The 17,161-nt window shown below is 36.3% G+C and overlaps 1 protein-coding gene across 1 annotated transcript; it reads left to right on the top strand.

Moving 5' to 3' along the window:
• Positions 1-944: 944 nt before the first annotated feature.
• Positions 945-16,888, top strand: smap2 (small ArfGAP2). Its single transcript, XM_065292294.2, has 10 exons — positions 945-1,571; positions 13,957-14,090; positions 14,199-14,284; positions 14,372-14,450; positions 14,625-14,684; positions 14,775-14,850; positions 14,933-15,054; positions 15,290-15,461; positions 15,563-15,861; positions 16,022-16,888. The coding sequence occupies exons 1-10, from the start codon at positions 1,469-1,471 to the stop codon at positions 16,142-16,144; spliced, it is 1,254 nt and encodes a 417-aa protein (XP_065148366.1). The 5' UTR covers positions 945-1,468; the 3' UTR covers positions 16,145-16,888.
• The last annotated feature ends 273 nt before the right edge of the window (positions 16,889-17,161 follow it).

The raw sequence follows: 17,161 nt of genomic DNA on the forward strand, positions 1-17,161 counted from the left end.
TCAAATGTATTTAACTTTGAACAAACTCTTGCCAGTAAATAACATTAACTTAAATCTACGATATATATATATATATATATATATATATATATATATATATATATATATATATATATATATATATATATATATATATATGTATGTATGTATATATGTATATATATATTTATGATTATGCTTACATGCCATCAAAGAGGATAAAATATTTAATATTTGTCATTCATTGGCGCAATTGGCTGTTACACCATTTGACATATTCAGTCTTAACTTTTAGATAAATTGTGCAAATGTAATTTTTTTATTGCATAAAATTATCATAAATACACCATGTGCATTAAAATAAACCTGATGCATGCTTTTAAAACCAGTTTTTTATTTTATTAGAATTTCTAATCTTCCCAAACTGTTTTTGTCACTGACCCATTTATAGGCAATATCAAAGTCCTCAAAAGAGTCTGGACAGGCCACAATTAAAAATGTATGATTGTGTTTAAATTTGATAACAAAATGATAGACAAAATGTTAAATGGTCTCTCATGAATATAAATAAATGCAAAATATTAAATATTTACACACAAATAATATATAATATAATATAATATAATATAATATAATATAATATAATATAATATAACATAATATAATATAATATATCATATCATATCATATCATATCATATCATATATATAAAAACAGTTTTGTAATAGATATGGAAAGCCATTTGGACTTTAAGTTAGTTGTTAAATTAAAGCATATTTTGCACATCTAAGCTTTTTGTTTGAACAGAGAGTGAATAAACTCCCATGTGTGTATGAAAAATAATTTATTGTCATTATCAAAAAGCACTCAAAACGCAAGCGGTGTTTGGATGTACGCATTGCCGCACCATCCCCGCAGGAGGGCGCTATTTCCTCAAACTCTATATGAAGCACAAAGCGATTGTAATTCACATCATTTATCAGCAAACATCACGACCGCAGTTGTTCATCTGATGTTGGATTTTGTTGTGTTGCCTTTTAGATGTTGAATATTCTAAACAGCGAATGAATTCCGACCACAAAAAGACACAGACATATTCACTGCGGTAACGGGGAGCGGAAACAGGAAAGCGCGGCTGAGATGTGTTATTATATTGAAGAAGTGTAGCGCGTGAACGTGCTGGATGTTTTTCTGATACTGCGAGGGGAAAAGTTGGAGAGCAGCAGGGAATATTGTCTTCTTTTTAACGTGATACGTGGTTTTTAAACAACCATTGTTTTTACTTCCTGGTGAGCTCAGTTGCTGTAGTACTCCAGATTGTTTGCCCTCTTCATCTGCAGCCTGTCAGCCGGCTGTGACAGTCAGCGGTTTGTTTTCCGGTGACCGGTGTAACGTTATATAAACATCATTAAAGCGCACATTTAACAGTCTTACTGCAGACCGTTTTTTACAATACGCGGGTATTGACGTGAGAGACTGATCTGTGAAGATGACGGGTAAATCTGTTAAAGACATTGACCGCTATCAGACTGTTCTCACATCCCTGCTCGCGCTAGAGGAAAACAAGTTTTGCGCTGATTGTCACGCTAAAGGTAAGATTCATGTTCATTTCTTATCTGGTTTTATCGGTGATAATCGGTTATCGCAACAATTTGATAGAGATACGGCTGAAAATTGAGTTTATTGTGTAGTTATGTTTACGGTTTGGGGCAGTGGTCGACATGAATGAAATGAAATTGAATGAACGGCAGGCCCCGAGTGTTTTTTTACAGCAGTTCGGTTGCTGTGGTGATGTCAGCATTGCTCGTGGTCGAATGTTTTCACGTCATCGCCCATGTGCAGGTGCTGTGCAGGTGCGTGAACACCGGCTGGACGTCACTGTATTAAAAGTAATAATAAACACCACGAGATCATAATATGCTGAAGTACAAACATTAATGCACAAAGCTTGTGGGTAGGAGTGTGTGTGTTTTAAAATCATCGCCCACGTGCAGGTGCACAGGTGCGTGAACACTCGCGGGACATCAGTGGATTAAAAGTGCGTTATAGGCTGCCTCACAGAATATAACTTTAACATTCTGATGTAAAACATTATAGCACACAACTTTTAAGGCGTGGGAGTATTTTGACGTCACCAGGCTTCTGCAGGTGACGTCAAAATACAAACCCACAACATATAACATGCTGAAGCACAAACGTTATTTGAAAGGCATGACAAGAGTTGTGGTTGATGTGACATCATCAACCATGTGCACCCTAATCCTGCATGACGTCACTGAATAAAAAAGTACTTCATAAACCCTATAAAATGCATTACATGCTGAAGTACAAACATTAATGCACACAACGTTTAAGCCAAGAGCGTCGGATAATTAGAATGTTCAGTTGAGTCACACATTTGCAGAAGTCTGTGCTTCTGTAAACTATTTCCTGTTTCAGAAAACCTGTTTATTTTTTCACACATTTATTTTTTGACTTCCTTTTAAAGCAGCAGTATTGATTGGGAAATACTTTCAATAGCAATCTCAGTTTCAAAATTGTGAGGTTGCTTGAGAAGTTGGGGTTAAATTACATGTGTATTACAAAACATTGCACAAATTTCAACGAACACTCTGATTCTGCTTATCAAAGAGTTTATGTTGACAGACTTCTCTTTTTGACCTCAAGCCAACAAGAGACACAGTTCTGCCCTTCTCATTATTCTGCCATTGGTCAGATGTAATCCATTCCCAGCTCTTTCTGATCTACTGCTCTGGCTGGATAAAGTCTCTTTCTGAGCACTGACAAACACTCCAATACTTTATATTAGAAACACATGCTTGGAGAGGACCCAAAACGTCTCATGTCTTCAGTCAGCCATGTTCTTGTTTGTTTTTGCAGTGGATCCTGTCCTATTTGAATGTTCTGCTACCTGCTTTGAATGTGTCATTTGGCTGTTACACATTTTTGTTTCTTTTAGTCTAATGCACGTATGCAGATGTTGATGCCCTACAGAGAAAAAGTGTGAGCAGTACAGCCACAGGACTTCTTTGGAAATGTGAACAATACCACAGGCAGTAGAAACGGCATGGCCATATGTTTGCAAAACCTTCTTTCTGTTGTGACTCCATGCCAGCCAATCAAATCGCAGGGCTGATGTATTATTACAAGATAAAGAGAAACAATAGGTCACAATGGTCAAACCAACTTGTTGCGTCATGTGATGCAGTTTGCACATGCAATATAGCCTTTGCTCGCGCTATAAAAAGAAGGGAATGTTTTATGTTGAAACGGTAGCGGAAATTATTTTAATGGGTTACTGGCATTCAGCTATGCATTAGCACAGTAAGCATTAGTACAACAGGTTTACTTAACAGGCCATTGTTGATGTTGGTGCAAAAATAATGCATTAAGACCAGACTCTGTATTGGTAAAATCATTTGTTATAAACAGTAAATGAATTATCGTCCTGCTATTTATAAGTCTGCTATCAGCCTTAAAGGTGCAATCAATAATTTTTGCTAAAACGTTTTATATAGCACTTAAAAATAGGAAAACATAAGCTGGCGACTCACTTTATGCATTCACATTGAACGATATACAGCAACACTAAATATATAGCCAAATAAACACACGTTTTTATTTACAAACGTACTTACTTTCTGTCTTTCCTGCAAATTACTTTCTTTCTAACATAACACACCTTCCAGCGACTCAAAATCTAATTAGCAACTGGTAGATGTCTTGTAAAGACATGTTTTTATGCAAAGAGATGCTATATTACTCTAATAACTAGTTCATGAGTTTCCTTTTTGTTGGTTTGTGCTAAAAAAAGAAAAAAGTATTTTAGTTAATAAACAGCCCAATGTGATAGACAAGGTGTTGTATAATCATGCCCGTCCAAACAGTAAATGTAGACACAGTATTGAACATGCAAATGAATAAAACAGACAGTCTTAATGTGGTAGAAAACCACAAAAGCTGATAAAGTACTGATATACTGTGACAGCTTCTGCAATATCACCTTCGAAACCTTGCATGTTTCTTCCTGTTTTGTTTGAAGTTCACATGCAATGGTTTGTACTTTAGAGTTGCGCTGCCATCAAGGAAGAAACACAAAGTACTCTATCAATCCCTGGAGTTCAATTGATGCCGACTTTCCACTGATCCAAACAGTGATGAGCTGGAATAGCAGGAACTAGCAGTGTGTTTTCTCTGATTAACAAACCGTTACTTTATGTCTGTTATCACTTGTTGTTGCTCTTTTTATCATTGTATGGGATATCTCTCTTCTTTGCAGTTTGAATGTATTTGCAGAGCAGGTTGTATTTAAACGTTTAAATTCAGTTTCTCTCATAAGTCACTCACCTATATGCACATAAAAGTCACAAATATTTCATATTTTTTATATATTTAAATAAATAATTTTTCTCTTAAAAGCATTAAAAACAAAATTTTCTTCGGAAGACATTTATTAATCCACTGGAGAATATTTAATTCTTCACCATATATATTATATAAACCTAATTATTATACACAGTTCCAGGGCTCAACATAAAGGACTGCCCGGGGCAAGCGTGAGAGACATTCGGGCCAGAAAAATTTATCGCCACTTGCCAGATCGGGCCAGTGCTTCACCCTCAGTCACTAAAATATATTTTCATCAATGTATATTATTTAACTTTTGGAAGCAGACATTTACTTAGGTAAAACATGACGAAAGAAACAATGCAATATTTTGCACAGTTTGCTGTCAGTTTACAGGTAAAGCAAAAAAGTTGGGAGCCTTTTTTTGTTGGAACGTGTGTTGTATATGTATACAGTTATATTTGACTTTTAAATGATTATACGAAAAAATTATTGGCGTTGAGCCCTGAGTTCACACACATATAACATGTGTTATAAAAAACTTTTATTCTTCTATATATTAAACGCAAATAATCGTTACGCATCCCTAATAGAAATTTCTAAAAATTCTTAAATTAAGATGCTTTTTCTTGATAAGAAAATTGACTTACGAAAATAAGTCTTGTTTTTAGAAAAAAATATTAAATATAAGTGTAATTGTGTTTAAAACAAGCATAAATATCTGCCAATGGGGTGAGGGAAAAACCTTGAAATAAGTTATTTTTTTCTTAAACACTTAATTCAAGAAAAATTTTCTCACCCCGTTGGCAGATATTTTTGCTTGTTTCAAGCACACATTCACTTAAATTGTATATTATTTGTCTAAAAATTAAACTTATTTTCTTAGGTAATTTTGCTCATCAAGAAAAAGCATCTTAATGCAGTGTAAGAAGTTATTTTACCTTTTCTCGGAGAACACCTTGGTATGAAGCTCATTTGCATTCTCATGCTGTCTGGTTGTCATGGAGATGGATCACTGTTGAAGCAAGAGAGAGGATTGGGGATGTTATGTGAGCGGACACAATGACTGTCCACATGCCCTCTCAGTCTCCCAGTGAGGAACCAAAGTGCCTTTAAATCCTCATTTACAGCTGTTAAATAACATACAGAACTATTCATATAAAATCACTTGTGTTTGTTTGTGATTAAAGAAATTAAAAGGGGCAGTTGCATGACCAAAATTGATTGCTCTTTACAAGATGAGTAATTGTATATGTGTGTCATGATGCTAATATAGCATAATAGGTATTCTTACTGTAAATAACAAAGGGAAATATAAAGTAGTTACACACAATTCATATAAGCAAGAAAACCATCATGATGAAACCAGTTTAATGTTTTCACAAAGGATTTCTTGTAATGGTTTTGTTCATTTTGAATAGTCTGTTTCAGTCAGTTTGGGTGATGTGTTAGAAGCATCACTATTTCATTGTAAAATTTGTATGTTACCCTGCAGATATTTCTAGCAAACAGAGAACTAAGGATAAGGCTTTTATTCACATGGCTCCACATGATGTGCTTCTCTCAGGGCAGATTTATGTTGCAGTGTCCAAGTATTGTAGTGAACTCTGTGACTTGTGCCCAGTGTCCACACTATTGGAAACATTAATGCAGTTAATATTTTCACTCTGTGATCTGTAGGAGCAATTAACGCACGGCAAGAGATCAGTTATGTTAGGGGTGCTAAATAAAAATGATATATTATTATTACCAATGGGGTGTCCATATGCAGCCAGCTTTTATGTGTAGTGCAAGAGGGTTGAGACCTGTGCTAATGGGATGCATCGTAACTGTTCCCGATTTCCAGGTGTCCTTTCAGTTTGGAAATTAGCATCGAATAGATTGCAGTCATGATGTTTACTGAGACACGTACTAATAGCATGACAAAAGAGACTTCATGTTTACATAATTTAATACGAGGCCAGTGTTTATAAAATTTACCTTTGAATAAACTGCTCTGAGTGTGCCAGATTGGTTTTGGACTCATTTCATGTCCTTTGGATATTTTGGGATGGGAGAAACTCCAAAGTTCTTGGCAGTCTGTTAAGATAAGAATCCTTTAATTCAGTTTTTGAAATTGGTTCTTTAGTTCAAGACCCACCCTCCTTTTTCTTACAAATGATCTATTTAGCACTTCAGATAGTGTTGTTGTTAGTCATGTGGCGTGTTGTTAATGCATATCACAACCAAATTTGCCTGTATGTTTGAAAACTGTTATCTCATCAAAGTATGAGTAATTTAATATCATATTAAGTGTTAATAGTACACTGTCAGAAGAAAATAGTCCAAAAATTGTCCCAAGCTATCACCTCTTAGAAAGATGTATAACAGATATGTATACATTTGGGACCAATATGTACCTTGGAGATACTAATATGAACTATTTAAGTGCAAAGGTAAAGGGTACCACCCCAGTGACAGGCCATTTCTTGACTATGATATCATAAACCACAGAATTTAGGTTACTTATAAAATTTTCATTGCTGGAAATTCAACAAATAATTAAATTAAATGACAATGTTTTATAATCTATATATTTTAATATGAATGAATGTCCTTTTAGTAGATTTTTATGTAGTTATGAAAATTAATAAATGCAAATCCCATAACAAATGAATGATAACTCTTGTGTTAATGCAGATTTTACACCTAAAACTTAAACTTCGCATGGGTCATTCCAGTCAGAATCTGTAAGCAGCTCTACAATCTTATTTGGATACAATTATTTTTTCTTAAAAGTAATAGACGAAACTGTGAGGCAAATAAAATGGCTAGTTTGACTTAAAATATGACTAGATGACCCACTTTAAAAAAATATACATATAAAAATAGTGATCCTACCATCATACCACTGAAGGGAATGCAAATCTTTTCAGTGTCTGTGTACTTAATAAAGTGTTTACATTTTGTGTTTGTGTGACAGCCGGTGTTTGTTCAGTACACACAGTACACAGCAGGTCCAACCAAAGTCCATGTTTTGGTTCTCTCAGTGACATTTTTTATTGTCTCGTCAGATACATTTAACATTTTGGGTGAGCTATAGCAATTTCATCTGTATGTGTAAAAGAGACTAGCCCGTGGGTTATTTTTTAATCTCTATCTGATAGAAGGTTTTTGTGGATTCCACTTCTCCTCAAAAGTTCAAGATAAGGTTAAGAACGTTGTGAAGCAGGCAGGTTAAAATCGGTCTGGAAAGGTTATGCTACGCTATTTTTTTATGAATTTTCCTGCAAGCATTTTGGTCTAACTTCTCTTGTATTAGAAATCGAGTACATTGCTAAATGGTGAGCCACCCAACACCTGGTTTATGATTTTGGCACTCCCTGCACCTGTATTTGTTTTCCATTTTTGTCAGACTACAGGGCTGCTGTAAGAGGAACACATCGTAGATCACTGATGGGCTGTAACAGCAACATTACAACTGCTTTATGTTGCTTGTAAATTTGCCCATAGCGATTGTGAGGGCCTTGTCAGGCTGGAGGGAAGTGTTTTAGTGTTTAGGTGGATTGACAGCGTTGCTTGGCATCTCACAAAGGGGATTTCCTGCTTTACTGGAAAGATAACATTGGCATTGATGATTGGCATAACAGCATGCAGAAAATGATGCCAAATTTTTTAAAGTCAATCTCCTTTTAGTGGAGTGTGTGAAGGTGCAAGCAAGGCTAATGCCACAATGTCAGTTTGTTCTGTGTAGTTGCTTTTGCTGTATTGTTGCTAAAGTGTTATTTTTAGTCTTTTTTGTAGCATTCTGGCCATTTACACACTGAGGCTAAATTCACTGAAGTTGCTACTTTGAACCATAGACTGTAAAAGATGGACGTAGTGTCCGTGACGTCACCCATAGGTTTCTGAAGATCGTTTCTGAAGCCAATAGTAGGCGGTGCCTGCCGTTGCCATCTTGGCGGCCGCGCATCACTTCCATTTCCTTAAAAGAAAAATCCAGATAATTTACTCACCACCATGTCATCCAAAATGTTGATGTCTTTCTTTGTTCAGTCCAGAAGAAATTATGTTTTTTGAGGAAAACATTGCAGGATTTTTCTCATTTTAATGGACTTTAATAGAGCCCAACATTTAATACTTAACTCAACACTTAACAGTTTTTTTCAACGGAGTTTCAAAGGACTATAAACGATCCCAAACGAGGCATAAGGGTCTTATCTAGCAAAACGATTGTCATTTTTGACAAGAAAAATAAAAAATATGCTCTTTTAAACCACAACTTTTCGTCTAGATCGGGTTGTGATACGTCAGCGTGACCACGCAATACGTCATGACGTCAAGAGGTCACAGAGGACGAACGCGAAACTCCGCCCCAGTGTTTACAAATGTGTTGAAAGAGGACCGTTCCTACGTTGTTGTATGTCAACTGATACTAATAAATGTCTTTGTGTCAGTTTATTGTTTACAATGGTCCGCAAATGTGCGTTTTATATATGTAACGTGACCTCCCTACGTCACTACGCATTTACGTTAGGTCAGGGTGGACCGGACCTAGACGAAAAGTTGTGGTTTAAAAGAGCATATTTTTTATTTTTCTTGTCAAAAATGACAATCGTTTTGCTATAAAAGACCCTTATGCCTCGTTTGGGATTGTTTAGAGTCTGACTTTGAGGGATTGACTTTGAAACTCTGTTGAAAAAAACTGTTAAATGTTGAGTTAAGTATTACATGTTGGTGTCTATTAAAGTCTATTAAAATGAGAAAAATCCTGCAATGTTTTACTCAAAAAACATAATTTCTTCTCGACTGAACAAAGAAAGACATTTTGGATGACATGGTGGTAAGTAAATGATCTGGATTTTTCTTTTAAGAAAATGGACTATTCCTTAATTTAAACGGATGAGTTACAAAAATGTCATGAAGGGCAAAATAAGCTATACAGACCAAAACACTTTTTGTACCAGACTGTAAAAAAATGTTCTGCTCTAAAGATGGGTATTTTAACATCTATGGGTCTAAGGGATTTTTTTGTTGTTTTTGCAGTTTTTAGTTCATCATTGGTAAGTAAACATACCCTGTCCTTCTTTATTAAGACAAACACCAGATTCACACAATTTTAGCTACGTAGCGTACAGTAGATAGATGATTTATCCAACAGTCTTTCTAAGCACCACTAATAAACAGGTGGCTTGGCATGTGTCCCTTACTGTGGGATTGTCTTTTCTGACTGTAACTGATGCTTCTCTATAATAAGAACCATGTTGGGATAATAAATCTGTGTGTGTGTGTGTGTGTGTGTGTGTGTGTGTGTGTGTGTGTGTGTGTGTTTCTTTTATGATTCATCCTGAAACCCGCAGACTCCACATGACTGTATATTACTGTATATTACAGCGTCATGTCCATCCATCCACTGCCTGCCATCGTCACTCCATCCCCCTCTCTTTCTCTGCATGCCTGAGCTGATGTCCTCCAATAATACCCCACAAGCTGATTACCCTTTAGCGCGCATGAGAGAGAGAGAGACAGAGAGAGAGAGAGAGAGAGGAATGTTTGTAGGTAGGGAATAAATAGGTAATCTAAAGAGACCCAGAGCATTGAGGAGCTCAATGTAAATTGAGTTTCATATGGCTGGAGTGAACCAATGTGCATCCCACAGGGAATATCCCTTTCTCTTGGCTCTGAGCCATTTTGCATTATAGCCAATGCCAAATCTCGGTGACCGTGAGCATAGTGCAGACGTAAACTGAAGCCCTGGCGCTCCTTTAATGGCCAAATCATCACATTTGTAGCAGAATAAATATCAGATCTCAGATATCATTATTGGATTTTGGCTTTCTGAGCTTTTTGGTGCAAAGAAACATTAGAAACAAGCATGCTTAAAGATATACTTGAGTATCCAGACGTATGATTTGATATGGTACGAAGTCTTGTGTGCTTTGCAGAGTGAGTGGATGTGCATGTATGTCATTATTTTGATTAATCCATATGAAAAACAAGTACTTGATTTACTGGGGGCAGGACAATCAAAGGGGCGAGGCATAGGCATCATGGTGAAAAAACAAATTTTTATAAAAATAAAACTTTATTTTGAATGATTATGACAGAAAAATTAACACATACTAGATTATTAATTAATTAAATGTTTTTATCGGAAACCTCGAACAGCAATAGCTGCGTGATGAAGTGAAACGAAAGGGTTAATAAACACAAACTGAAGCGATTTCAATATGACGCACTCTACATATTAAGCTTTCGTTGACGTCAAATACCCAGCCAGTCTCTACCACAGGCGCTTGTAACGCTAACCAGATATCCAAATGCCGCCATAACAATAAATAAATTAATAAACTCAAACAGTCATTTGATTGGCACGTGCGTGTACTCTGTCAATTGATTACTCATGCCCATCCCTAATCTGAAGTAAAGCAACTCACTTTCAACAGTTTCAGCGGTAACAACAAAAATTAGTTACTTTTGTGGCCCAAACTTAACTTCTGGTAGACTTACGTAAAAATGACTGTGTAAAATGAATGGAGCTTGCCATTTCACCCAGACGGTTATTTATACCATTTAACTTTGCACCAAAATCTGGACCAAAGTCCTTTTAGCTCGGTTGGCACCTCGGCTATTTCCGCCATACCGTCAACATTCGCGTTTTCTGCAGACAAAGCTGTTTTTGCACTTCGTGTGCGTGCTTTTGAAAAAAAGTCACATTCTTAGCCGAAAGGGTCTTAGACATACTCGAGTCCACGATCTACGCAGACATCTTCGTTGAGGTCACGTTAAAGTTAGGTACCTCATTTTGTATTCAATGTAAGATACAGATCCTTGAATTCTAGCCCGGCTGCCAAACCTTTCTTCACACTGCGGTGATCCATGCTCGGCGTCTCCCCTCGTCTTTTGGAATCCGAAACATTTTAATTTTTGACAAGCTAGGTATTTGTGTCAGTTTAGTCACTTGCCAGACCGATAAACAAACATAGACCAGAAAATAACTTCAGGCCAGGCATGTAACTGGGGCGACGCATGTTCATCTATTGAAACCGCCCATATGTTGACATGTAAGGCAAAAACTAAAATAAATATTAATACAATAACATTATGCTTACTCAAACAAATGTATTCTCTGTATTCCCTTTTGATTAACCCTTACAATGAACTATTTCTCATATTTTTTCTATTTTACGGGTCCTTTAAAATATTTTTTTCAGTAGAGGACTGATAAAAATCTGAGCACCAGTTTGGTTTTCCATTTCCATTCCATTTATTATGCTTTTATTTGATGCATTCAAGCTAGATTTTATCAGTATGTGTGTTTCCTAGAATCAAACCCTTAACCTTTGCATGGCTAACTCTATGCTCGACCAAGTGAGCTCCAGGAGCTTGTGTGTTTTGAGCAGACATACGGTACAGTATGTGGTCTGTGGGCATGCCGTCTGAAGTTGACATTAGATTCAGTCAGATGAAATAAGCACGGTGAGGATTGTTAACAGCAGGTATGACCGTTTCTGAGCTGTGTGCTGGCTAGCAATTAAGCAGAAATGTTGCCACAACAATTCTTGTAAAGTGACGTCATATCATGAATCTAAATCAGGACAATGATGTTGTGCTGCCACCTGTCAGCCTAAATCTAGTACTGCAATATTATGGCTTTACCTTCATGTCTTCATAGAGGACAGTTACATAATGTGAAAAATGGTTTCCCACCACTGGTGTTCAGTGCACTTTCAAGTTACTTTTTTTAAAGGGATTGCGTGCTTGTGTGTTTCTATACATGTGTGATTTAAGAGCAGAGGAGAAACTACAGACGCTGCAGGGGCTGGTGGGTGTTATCAGCATTGTGCAACGTGTCCACTAGTAGGCCCAAACTGGATTAGTCATTGTAGTTGTGTGAAGCCGCTTATTTTCTCTTCTAATGTCAAGTAAGAGAATGTAAATATCACTACTGAACAGGTTTTGACAAACACTAGCACTCCCTTTATCTCTTCCTGCCTTCTGTCTAGATGTTTCTGTCCATTCTCTCATTCGCTGAATCATTAAATTGCTCCTGACAAAGATGAGCACAATTCAGAATTTAACAACCAGCTTTATTTCCATTGATGTTTAACACAGGATGCAGAATTGGAATTCGGAATAACAGGAAAGAGAAATTGGATGAATAATGGATGAATTACATTAGTCATTTATCATACAGCAACAAATGTCCAGCGCTTTTTCAGATCATTTGATCAAAGTGAAATATTGACAACAACATATAAAATCTGTTGATTTGTCATTTAATTTTACATTCTTAAGTTCAAAATCTAGTTTTTTGCATTCTATTTATATTAAGGTTGGGCATAGATTAATCTAGATTAATCTCATACAAAATAAAAGTTTTTTTGCATAATATATGAGTTTGTGCGGTGTGTAAATATTATGTATATATATATAACATGTATATTATGTATATTATGAATATATACAAATATAAATAAATGTATATACACATGTCAATGTTTCTTAAATACATACATGAATGTGTGTGTACTGATACATAAAAATTACACACAGCAAAAACTCATATGTTATACTATGCAAAGAATTACTTTTATTTTGTATGAGATTAATCTAGATTAATCTATGCCCAGCACTAATTTATATATTATATTATATAGTTGAAGAGTTTTCTATACCAAGAAAGTGACAAGATGAAAACCACTATTTTCTGTAACAAACTTTCACATAGCATCTTTATGTTATAAAGACATAAAAAAATCAAATCCATAATTTTTTTTTTATTATTACATTTATAAACAGATTATTTTTCCACAAAATGCAATAAATCCATGACAAGTGTTTTTTTTTCAAAAAGATATAAATCTATTGAATCAATATATATATGTTCATTTATCTTTAACATGTATTCATACAGTATTCATATAGTTGACTAGTGGTCTACACTGATTTAAAAAAAAAAACATTAATGGCATTAATCAAAACTTACTTTGTCATATTAAGAACACTGTCATGACTCATGATATCTGTTATACTTGGGACGTCGTCCATTAACTTTTTTTGACAGCAATCAGCTGTAAAATGTTTTGGTCCTGCTCGACTTTCGTTGGCTTTGAGTAAAATATTGGAAAGTTTTTCATAAGATCACCTGGGGTCAATGTGTTAGCATGACAGAAGCTTGACGCTGTATTTTTCCGTCTCCTGAGTGCCTCTCATGTAAATTATTAGATTTTTATGGCTTTCTTCCCCATCTCAGAAAACCACCACAGGTTTATCAATGCCATCAAAGTATTATTTTGTTTGTTTGTTGTGCACGTAGTACAAAGTAGATGAGAAAAACTAGGATTCCATGTTTTCAAAGCGCAGCCATTGTTGTTTACAGTGCGTGGAATGGTGCGCTTTGATTTGTTGAGCGGATTTATTGCATTCTGTAGAAAAGGGGGAGTGGGGTTTATCGCGTTTTGGAAAAAAAAGATGTCAGAATAACACAGCGGATATTGGATTTTGTGTAAAATTAAGAATCTACTTTTTAATACTGACCTGATACAATACTGTTTTTGGCCATAACTCTAAAAAAAAAATCGCATTTATCGCATTTTGGAACTCATACTTTTTCTCCAATGTCTTCCTGTTTTTTTTCCGAACCATCAGGTCCCAGGTGGGCATCTTGGAATCTTGGCATCTTCATTTGTATCCGCTGCGCAGGAATCCATCGGAATCTTGGCGTTCACATATCAAGAGTTAAATCTGTAAACCTGGACCAGTGGACTCATGAACAGATACTGGTACAACTCAGAGCATTTTCAGTTTTTTTAAAGCTTATTTTCATTGTTTCACTGTGATTTTAAGTAGAGGATCGACAATGTGTTTAAATGTCTGTTTTGCATGCACAGTCTGTACAGGAGATGGGAAACGCAAAAGCTCGGCGGCTATATGAGGCTTTTTTACCAGAGTGCTTTCAGCGTCCAGAGACAGACCAGTATCCTTTAACACGAGTTTATTGTTGAGTCCATGTTTTAAATTGTTGTTATCTGTAAATTACATTTCCTTAAGCGCTGCCATTCAGAGCCGCTGAGAACTTTATACGGGACAAATATGATAGGAAGAAATATATGGATAAATGCATAGATATTCAGTCCTTTAGGGTGAGTCAAGAGCATTTAAAATTCACTTTGAAATCATCACTTTGCGTTAACCAAAACATTTTCCAGATTATTTTTAGCAGAGATGGAAACATTTGAAAGCCTTTCTGCATTTTGCCTCTGATTTGTAATGACGTAAAATCAGTCGAGTGATTGATTTTCTTTCGTTTTTTTTAGAAAGAGAAAAGTGAGACTGTGACAAAAGAGGCTCCTGTTGTTTTTGAAAAGATGAAGCTGGTGGGTTTTGCATTAGTTTAATATTAAAGTTAAAAATGTAACTTCTTCATCTTGGTTTAAATAATAATATTGTTTTTGTGCTTTTTGCAGAAAAAAGACGAGTCGCAACAATTTAAAAACACTCCAAAGAAACAGTCACAGTCTGTCAATGATCTGTTAGGTCTAGGTAACATTCTCCTAATACATGACTGCACAAAATACACATTGATTTAATTACATTACAATATAGATACATAACTCTTTCCCAGATGCCCCAGCTCCTCGAGCTACTGTGACCAATGGGAAGCCAAGCGCTGACCTTAGCCCCGCCCTTGACCTCTTCAGCTCTCTGCCTGCTGCTGCCACCAGTTCAAACTCATCCAAGAGCACAGTAAGCCAATGTTTATGCATAAATATTATTATGCACTAAATTGAATTAATCTAGAGTCTAAGGTCAGTTTATAGACCATTATGATTAAATAAACCATTTGGAAACAACATTACACAAAACAATCAAACCAAAAAACTGAAACAAATAAGAATATTACTAGATCAGGTCATAATGAACAGCAGTGATGTGATCTGATCCCACATTTGAGCATTTGACTGTATGTTTTCTTCTGCAGCCCAGCTCGGGGTCCATGCCCACTGGACGGGTAGCAGCATCAGTCCCTGATAACCTCAGCCTGTTCCTTGACCCATCTACCAAAAGCGAGGACAGCGGAAAGAAGATGTCCAAAGACTCAATCCTGTCCCTGTACAGTAGTGCGACTCCACAAACAAACATGGCTGCTCATAGTAAGATGCCAATTTGAAAATAACTTGCGTGCAAAGGTCATAGGTTTAATCCTGCCAATGCATACGTAATGTAATGCAACGCATGTTTGTTCATGTTACAGCTGGCATGTACATGGGCGCAACCCAAATGGCCTACGTTCCTGCTGCGGGTTATGGCCAATACCAGGCCCTAGGTGCCCAGCAGGGTATGATGGGACCTGTGATTGCTCCACAGATGAATGTACTGGGACAAACAGGTGTCATGCCGCAAACAGGAGTGGCGCCAGCTCCTCCCTACATGGCAGGGGTGCAGGGGGGCGTGATGGGAATGCAGAACTGTATGATGGGAGGCATGCCGGCAGTTCCTCAACAGCCATATGGAACACAGCAGGCTCAACAGCTGCAGTGGAATATCAGCCAGGTAACACCGCCAAAACCAGGAGCTGACTGTTTTGATTTTAACTCGAAATGCAATGTGTATAGGTGTTCAATGCATTAGCAATGCAGAGGCTGTGGGTTGCAGGCAACACAGATACAGATAAAATGTTTTTTGTAAAATATTTAAATTATTTTCCTCACAGGTGACTCAACACATGGCAGGAGTGAATCTCTACGGTGCCAATAACGTGAGTTACGGCCAGCCCATGAGCGGGGCATCTGCTCCTGCTACAAATCATATGCTCGGGTCACATGTATGGAAGTGATGATGTCATAGAGAGAGAGACATATCTCAATTGATGAGCAAGGTCATTGTCCGACAGCAGAAGGAAGACCGATCGTGCGAGGAAAACACTCTGAGAAGACAATTAGATGATCGCAACAGAAGCAAAGTCTCTACCTCGCTCCTTCTCAGAGCCATTTACCAGATTCTCATGTTTGGCTATGAACAGTCATATATACTCGTATTGAGCACAGTTTTTGTTTGTGAAGTGGGTTTTACATTTGGGACGTCCTTTTGACGTTCATTTGAATGTTCCACGTTTCACAACTCCAGCATTTCTGATCAACGTGTTTTCATTATATCCCAACAGATAACTTGATATATACTGTATGTATGTTGGCTATAGCTCTGTTCTGAAACCCGGTGAGCTGCCTACCAGGCATTATTGTAAGAGATTAAAAGTCTCTGAAAACATTTTAGCCTAATTCTATAGCAGCATGTAATGTGTCCTATACAGAAAATGCAATCCCATATTGGATTGCCACTAGCTTAGAGGGAAAATGCATCCAAAGTTGCAGACACAAGGAGAAAAAATGTTAACTTAAATTTGCTTACTAAAAAGTAAATACTAAAAAGTATAGATGATGATGATGATGATGATGATAATAATTTAGTGTAAAAAGTTTTAAAATAAGATTTATTTTTTAGTTTTAGTGCTATTTATTGTAAAACTTAAGTGTTGCACTTCTGAAATATGCAGTGATGTTGAGTTTTTGGAAAATTTGAATTTTTTTTATTGATTCCTGCTGATGTAAAACAATCAAAAACAGTTCCTTATCAAGTTTAGGATGCCACCCTAAAATGTAGCTGCCTATGTAGGTAGCTCATTTAGTTTGGAAACAGAGCTTTTATTCCACTTTAAGCATGCTTGCAATGATATATTTACATATTTGAATGTACAAATAGATGAATAAATGCCATTTTTAGTTTGTACGGGTCAGAACCTGTATTGTAACACTGCTTTAAGGAATAATGTCCATTACTGTGTTAATAGGTCTGC

This window comes from Paramisgurnus dabryanus, chromosome 19 (assembly GCF_030506205.2).
Source record: "Paramisgurnus dabryanus chromosome 19, PD_genome_1.1, whole genome shotgun sequence".
In the NCBI taxonomy this organism is placed as follows: Eukaryota; Metazoa; Chordata; class Actinopteri; order Cypriniformes; family Cobitidae; genus Paramisgurnus; species Paramisgurnus dabryanus.

Bases quoted from the DNA above. Each gene is read 5' to 3' on its own strand.
- smap2 (XM_065292294.2), top strand. From the start codon at position 1,469: ATGACGGGTAAATCTGTTAAAGACATTGACCGCTATCAGACTGTTCTC. The intron at 14,285-14,371 runs GTATCCTTTAAC...GCTGCCATTCAG, and splicing joins CAGCGTCCAGAGACAGACCA to AGCCGCTGAGAACTTTATAC. The intron at 14,451-14,624 runs GTGAGTCAAGAG...CGTTTTTTTTAG, and splicing joins TAGATATTCAGTCCTTTAGG to AAAGAGAAAAGTGAGACTGT.